The sequence below is a fragment of the Orycteropus afer genome, unplaced genomic scaffold (assembly GCF_000298275.1).
Source record: "Orycteropus afer afer isolate SDZICR_OR568_19922 unplaced genomic scaffold, OryAfe1.0 scaffold00033, whole genome shotgun sequence".
Classification (NCBI taxonomy): domain Eukaryota; kingdom Metazoa; phylum Chordata; class Mammalia; order Tubulidentata; family Orycteropodidae; genus Orycteropus; species Orycteropus afer.
The window spans coordinates 3,339,568-3,347,208 of NW_006921620.1; the positions used below are offsets into that span (position 1 = coordinate 3,339,568).

The 7,641-nt window shown below is 35.0% G+C and overlaps 1 protein-coding gene across 1 annotated transcript in view; it reads right to left on the bottom strand.

The window, feature by feature from the left end:
- The window catches only part of EVI5 (ecotropic viral integration site 5), a 300,060-nt gene that overhangs the window by 129,029 nt on the left and 163,390 nt on the right, over positions 1-7,641 (bottom strand). The window contains exon 16 of the mRNA XM_042780297.1: positions 6,260-6,406. Within this exon, the coding sequence (XP_042636231.1) occupies positions 6,260-6,406 (147 nt within the window). The remainder of the gene's footprint in view (positions 1-6,259; positions 6,407-7,641) is intronic.

A 7,641-nucleotide genomic window follows, 5' to 3' on the forward strand; every position in this document is an offset into this window, starting at 1 on the left:
TTATCTTCTGTGTCTGTGTTAATTGGTTTCCCTTTTCTTTGTTGAAGAGGGTCTGTGCAATCCTTCTGCCTAGTCCGCCATCTTGCCCCGCCTCCTATAACCCAACTTTTTTTTTTTTTAAACAAAAACAATTACTGACAGCTTTCAAAAGGTAAAGTTACTAGGATAATAGGTTAACAGCAGCTATGGACATTAAGAGGGTATGTTAGCTAGATAACGTTAAAAAGAACATTCATTATACCCTTTCTGATGCATGTTAATAAATATTTAACTTACATTACAAAGTAGGATAATAGAATTAGATTATATTGTAATTATAATCTTTTTAAGAAAAGCAGAATATCATGTCATCTATGAAAGTGGTATTCAATTTCCACCAAATATTTCCTTTGGTATATCACCATTTGTCATACAGCCAGAATATGTACTCAGTGATATATTAGTAAATGTTCAACAACTGGCTCTCCGTTGTGTGTAAGTGTGTGTATATGTATAAATAATTATAGTGTGTGCACATATGTTTATTATAAATTTTAATATAAACTGATATGAAAGAGGTATAGTACACAACGTACAAAGAGTAATATATAATAATCCATTACTGAAATTCCATTTAGACAATATATTCCCACTGAATGCTTTCACTGATTTTTGCCTAACTCTTTTATCCATAAGCCACCAATGGTTGAAACTGATGAATAACTGCAGTTTTGACTTGAATGCTGATTGAAATTTTTAAGTGAGAGAGAAGATTAAAGTGCAATAAGAAGATTTATGTTAGAATTTCACTTGTTTGCCTATGATATGGACAACTTTTTTGCTGAATTTTATAACAGTAATGAAATACTGGAAGACTTTGCCTAGCACTTCATATGGTTGGTTCATTCTCATTCTTCAGACTCAGCTCAGGTACTACCTCCTGGCCTTTGATCTAAATTTGCTATTTCATCTTACCTTACTTTTCTAGTATTCATCTCAGTTAGTAATAATGTTACTTAGTTTTTTACCTATTGTCTCATTAAGCATTATGTTAATCTTCATTACTTTATCCCTAACTGTTTACAAGAATGTCTGACAGACAGAAAACATTCAAATACATTGACAAATACATAAATAAATGCCATCATTCTTTGAAGTCTCACCTCCTCTCATCTGTTTGAGAATCACTGTCCTAAAATATGTAAATGTTATCTATTTTAAATGAACAAAATATCTGGCCACATCGTTAGTAAGCAAAACAGTAAAGAAACTGGAACTAGCCTGCCCTCTTGGTCAAAGTATAAAATGAAACAACCCAAAGGAAGGCAACTTAACAAAATCTATGAAAAGTACAAATGCTTTTCCTCTTTGATCAATCAATTTTATGGGAATTTAACTTACAGAAATGTGTAGAAAGAGTTTTAGGTACATCTGAAATTATGTAGGTACAAGGTTATCAACTACACTCTGACTGTAGTAGCAACACACTGAAAATAATACAGGTATACATCAACAAGGACCTAATTAAGTAAATTATGGCATACCCATACAAAAGAAACAAAGAATACTCTTCAAGCATTGACATTAAAAGCTTTGTAACACATATTGATGAAACAAATAAAAAAACAGAACTGTTTATTATACTATGCCACCTTTTGTGTAGGAGCTCTGGTAACGTTGTGCCTAAGGCACTTGACTGCTAACCAGAAAGGCTGGTGGTTCAAACCCACCAGCCACTCCTTGGAAGGAAAGTTGGGCAACCTACTTCCATAGTGATACTGCCTTGGAAACCCAAGGAGGGGTCGCAATGAGTCAGGTCAGACTCCATGGCACATAACAACAAACAACAACAACGTCTTGTGTGAGGAGAAGAAAAATTACATACTTTAACTTGCTAGTATCTTCCTAAAAGAAACTCCAAAAGGACATAATAGAAAATAATAAAAGCAATTATAGAAAGAAGAAAAGGGGGGAGTATGTAGTAGTGTTGAGAACAGAATGGGGAAACAGGAAGAGAGTAGGAGCAATACTTTCATTGAAAAAAATCAAAGAATTATGAAAAAAAAAAAAAAAAGTCCTCGCATTAACTATTGTAGTGCAGTGAATTACATGGTATGGCTTTTCTAGCCATACTCTTCATAACTCCCACCAGATTACTGGGTGGGACCATGCAAATATGTGTCAACTTGGCTGGACAGCTGGTAGTAGTTATTTCCTATAATACTGGTAATGAACTCCATGGTGGAATTTGCCATGAGCAACTGAGAAGCTGCTTTTAAACTCCTGATTGTTAAAATCATCCACCTGGGGTACTTCTGTTGGAGCAGAAGTAATCTTCTGGGAAAATTCGCTCTCTCTCAGGTGTGTAGAACTCTGATGTTGGCAATGGTTAGTTTTGCCACTCTGCCAGGTGTAAAATGAGCCTTCCAAGAGGCAGAGGGGGAATCTCACTGCTGGCTGAGAGAAATGCCCAGCTGAGTGACAGTGGCAGTGCAACCAAGAGGCATGAGACAGAGTGGCAGACTTACTTGGCCCACAGAGGTAGAGGCCAGGCTGAGAGGCCAATGGTCAGAAAGGTGTGTCTAAGGACACAGCAGAGGAGAGACTGTCCTGATCGAAGAACTGTATCCTGAGTACATTCCTGAACTTGAATTGCAGCCTGTTGCTTCCCTAACAAACCCCATAATCTCTGAGTTCTGTGTGGCCACTGCAATGAATTATCAAACCCAGCAGAGAAGTGGTGGGTGCTGTGAGAGGGAGGTTGGTATCAAGGTTGGTAAGAGGGCTGGAGGGTTGTGGCATGTCTGGCCTCCTAAGAACAGACCTTGGCCTGCTGATGGTGATTCTGTCTTCCTCTTGTGAAGTTAGAGAAGCTCAGAAGATGCCATCTCCCTGTCCTTTTAGCAGCTATTAAAATGTGTATTAAATATATGCAGCAAGTTTAATTTCCTTCATGTCATTACTGTATATATGTACAAAGCTAAAATTCTGATTGACTTTCCACACTTACGATTATTAATTTTATAAGTTTGTACATGAATTTATGTATATATTTTTCATGAATATGTATCTTCATATAGAAGTAGAGAATATAAAATGTTTCTGTAAACTTCAAATTAAGACTTACATAGAAAATCCCACTTGAAAGATATGTTTAATAGTCCCCACATCTCTTTATTGAAACCTTGGTGCCAACTGAGATTTGGAATTCTAGATTTCTTGTATTTTAGAAAGAAACAAGGTGCAAAGGAGTTCCTGCACGGTGCAAACAGTTAAGCACTCAACTACTAGCGAAAAGGTTGGTATGTTGAACCCATCCAGTGGTACCTTGGAATACAGGCCTAGAGATCTATCTGTGAAAGGTCACAGACTTGAAAATCCTACAGAACAGTTCTACTCTGCACACATGATTTTACCATGAGTTGGAAAGCACCTAACAACAACAATAAGGTGCATACATTATACATTAGTATCATCCACCAGTGTCTAGGACAGCATGCATAATGAAACAGTATTATTTCTGCAGTGAAATAAAAATACCAGACCAAGTGGGATAAACAAAAATTATAAAGGGCCTTTTGTCAATTTGAATCAGTTTTTACCTCCAATATGGTTGAAACTTATGGAAAAAACTTACAAGTTCCAGAGTGCTTTGTATTTTGAAACTGGGGAATCATAGACTTGTACTTGAATTGTATTGTTACACATTTCATCATCAAGTGAAAACACTCAACTTCAGTTGTAGAAGGAAAATAATATTTAAAACACTATTTCAATATTTTATATAAATGACAAAAGAGCTTTAATGATTATCAGTAAGGCATAAGCCATACTCATATAATTATATAAAACTAAATAAAAATGAATCAGAGTTATATAATTAGAGAACTGTTTCTTGCAAAAGTCAGGTCTGTTTCTGCATTGATCCAACATATATACCTAATCAGAATGTACTAGGTGCTAGGGTGGACAATTAACATATCAGTCGCTCTTGAAATCTGTAAAAGCCATTACAAAAGATTGAATAAATCAATATGCAGCTTAAACACAGGAGAAGAGATCAGAGTCAGTATCTATAATATATTTGAGAGAAGTACTAACTAATAATTTAAAACTATACAAAATACTCTATCAGTTCTTAATAAAATCCTCTAAAATTCTAAATCTGTCCTTTACTTGGATAAATTGAAAGAAACTTATTTTCATCAGCAAATTCACTAAATATTTATCACCAACAAGAACACTTTACTTTGATTAACAGATGCTAAAATAGGTGAAGAACCATATTAAATTCAATAACTCCATTATCAAAATATAAAAAAAACTTAACACCAACAATGAAAAAGGATTAATTTTAATTCTCTATTAAAGATATATCAGCACAGACAGTATTCCATTATAAAAGTTAGTCAAATATTGGTATGGCAAATCAAATTGCTAAAACCTCATTTCACATCATTTTATTTTTAAATTAGTCTTAGTCATATCCTTCAAGAGGGACTACTCTTAAATTAGTGCAAATTTCACTACTGCCTTCAGATTTCTCTCTGTGTAAATTGTAGCAGCCATGCATATTTATTAGGATGTAATTTCATCTCTGGATTTCAGTGACACTGATAAACCACTCAAGCTTCACTCCTGGTTTTTAATGACACCAGAACAAGTTGATGGAATTACAGCTTTATATGTGCCATTGAAAGTCTTATTTCTTATCACAGAATAATAAAGCTGGAACCTTTAAAGGGCATCATTCCTTCTATCTCACTGTGGAAAGATGGGTATCTAGTTTATTTTTTAAATCCCATAATTTGTCCTTAGTAATCCATTTTAACATGCAAACAATAGTCATTTCTTTAGTTATTTCACATCCACTCACCCTTCTCTACCCCTCAACCCTTCCTCTATCATTTCTGTTTTGCTGTAAATTTATTTCAGGGAAAAATGTACTTGTATTCCAACATAACTGGTGCTTTATGATTCCAAAGACTTCATAACAAGGGAAACAGAACTGATTAAAATAATTATGAGAAATATACCTAGTCTTCCCATGCTGCTGATCTACACACGTCTCTTTTTCTCTGTACTCTATCTAGAAAACATCAATATTGATGCCCACTAATAAGGTTATCAATCAAAGCATAGGAGCCCAGGCTTTCTAAATTACCTGTATTTTTGGTTGAGATGTTAACAGCTTTGATTTTATTTATTTTTTTACCCATTTCTGCTTTATTTTTTTCTTCTTTTTTTAAAATTATGATTTGAGTGAAAGTTTACAGAGCAAATTCATTTTCCATTCAACAGTTCATAGTCATTTTGTTTCGTGACATTGATTGCAATCCCCACAATCCACAGTTCTCCTCCCACTTTCTCCTTGTAGTTACCCCTTCCCTGTGTCCTTTCCTATGCACTCCTGTCCTCTGAGCTATCTCCCTGCACAAATGCTGCCCTTCTGATCTCCCATGGTTGACTGAAGGAGTGTACCTACCTGGTGTAACTGTTTACCTTGTAGGCCTATCTACTGATTGGCTGGAAGTTAAGCCACAGGAGTAAGTTCAATTATAGACCTGAAGGGTGACTAGGGGCCATTGTTTTGGGGGTTTCCCCCATCTCTATCAGACCAACAAGCTTGGTCATTTTTATGATTTTGAGTTTTGTTACATTTTTCTCCCACCCTACCCTATCCAGGATCTTCAATTTTGATCCCTTTCCAAGTGGCTGGCAGTGGTAGCTGGGCATCATGTAGTTCTTCTTGTCTCAAGGTCATGTAGGCTGAAGTTTGTATGGTCCACTAGTCCCTTGGACTAATTGCTTCCATGCATCTTTCATTTTCTTCACTTTTCTTTGCTCCAGATAAAGAGAGACCTATTGTTGCATCTTAGATGGTTGCTTGCAAAACTTTTAAGACTTACCAAAGTGGGATGTAGAACAATGTTTCTGCGTAGTATATTATGCCAGTTGGAAAAGCTTTGATTTTAAAGGGTGATAGGGCAAAAGAAAAATTATAAAGATATTTATCAATGCCATTGAAGGTATTAAGTTAACCAAGTAGGTGGTTGAAATGAGGTTTCCTGCTAGATATACACCCCCAGAGCAAAACTAGCAAGAGGGTCCAAATGCTATATTTATTTAACTATAAAGACAAACCAAACCAAGTTCAGGAAATGTGAGAAGACAGAATAGCTTTTCTTGTTGTTTTTTCTCAAATAATTTAACCATGATGAGTAAAACAAATGATACTATCATACTAACAAAAACATAACCAGCTGTCTGACGTATTTACCTTGCACTCAATCTCTGCTTGCTTGCGCTTTGCTTCACTTAACTGCGTAAGTAGCCCCTTGTTCTGTGCAGAAAGATACTGCACCTTCTCCTGTAGATTGACCACCTCTTGTTCTGCTCGTCGAAGATGGTTACTGTTGATCTGGTTCTAATAATTAAAAAGATAAGCACACAGACTATACATAAAAGACCTGAACATTTTTAAATTTTTAAAATTCTATGCCTCAATATTATAAAAATATTTTATTAGTCACAGCTCAACTTTATTCAACAAGTAGTTAGGTAATAAAAATAAGATATAAAATGGCATTGAAAATTAAAAGATCCAAAGAAATACATAAGGTCCATATTATAAACTCTCAATTCAGCTCAACATACCACTTATATAATAAATGTCTACAAATTACTGTGGTACATACACACAATTTATAGATATTTATTGATGAATTTAACTTCTCTTTCCATTTCCCAAAAAGAAACAGGAACTGATCAAAATGTAACATTACTACTTACTGGACTGTAAACTCCTTGATACCACAAAATGTGTTGTGTGTACTTCAATATTTCCCCAATGTCTAGCACATTCTCTTTTTGTGAAGTATGGGCTGGTTTTAAATTCTGGCTTTCCTATTTTATGATTGAACAAACTACTTAATATCTCTGAGTCTATTTCTCACTTGTTTTTCTTTATCATTAAATGAGATAATATGTGTAACAGAACCTATAGGTAGAACATGCTTAAAAATCATAGGCCTTGAATTGACTAACATGAAGTAGTCTTCTTCAAAAGTTTTCTCATGCAGGCTAGACCCAGTCTGAATTCTCTCAAGCCCAAATTACTCTATTGCCTATCTAAAAGGAAGGACTTTCATAACCAAAATGAAAAATAAATCTGGCTCCTCCTTCAAGCTTGGCCAAGTTATTTAAACCTACTAACGTTAATTTCACTGCTAAAAGTGTTGATACTACTCGATTTTGAAGGCTGTATTGTTAGGATGAGAGTGGATAAGTTTATGAAAGAAGACTCAAACAATGCCAGAAATATAACATATTTTTTAAAAGCTCAGTTATTACTATTATTATACCTCCACTTCACTCTATGAAAATGACTCTACATCCAGTTTTGATGACAAAAATTTAGACCACTTAGTATATTTAAGCTCTGTAACATTCCACCATTTCGGAGTTTCTTCATCTTTACTTTTATTTATATTCCTGACTCACAGAATAAAGACTTCTTTTTAAGATTATCCACTAACCTCTGTTCTGGGCTTCTTACATTACTAGACACCCACAACTCCTGGGACTTCACTTACTAAGTGAGAGCCACTTCCTCCATCTCCAGCAACGGGCCAACGATAAAAAACCACCAAGAAGAGCCTG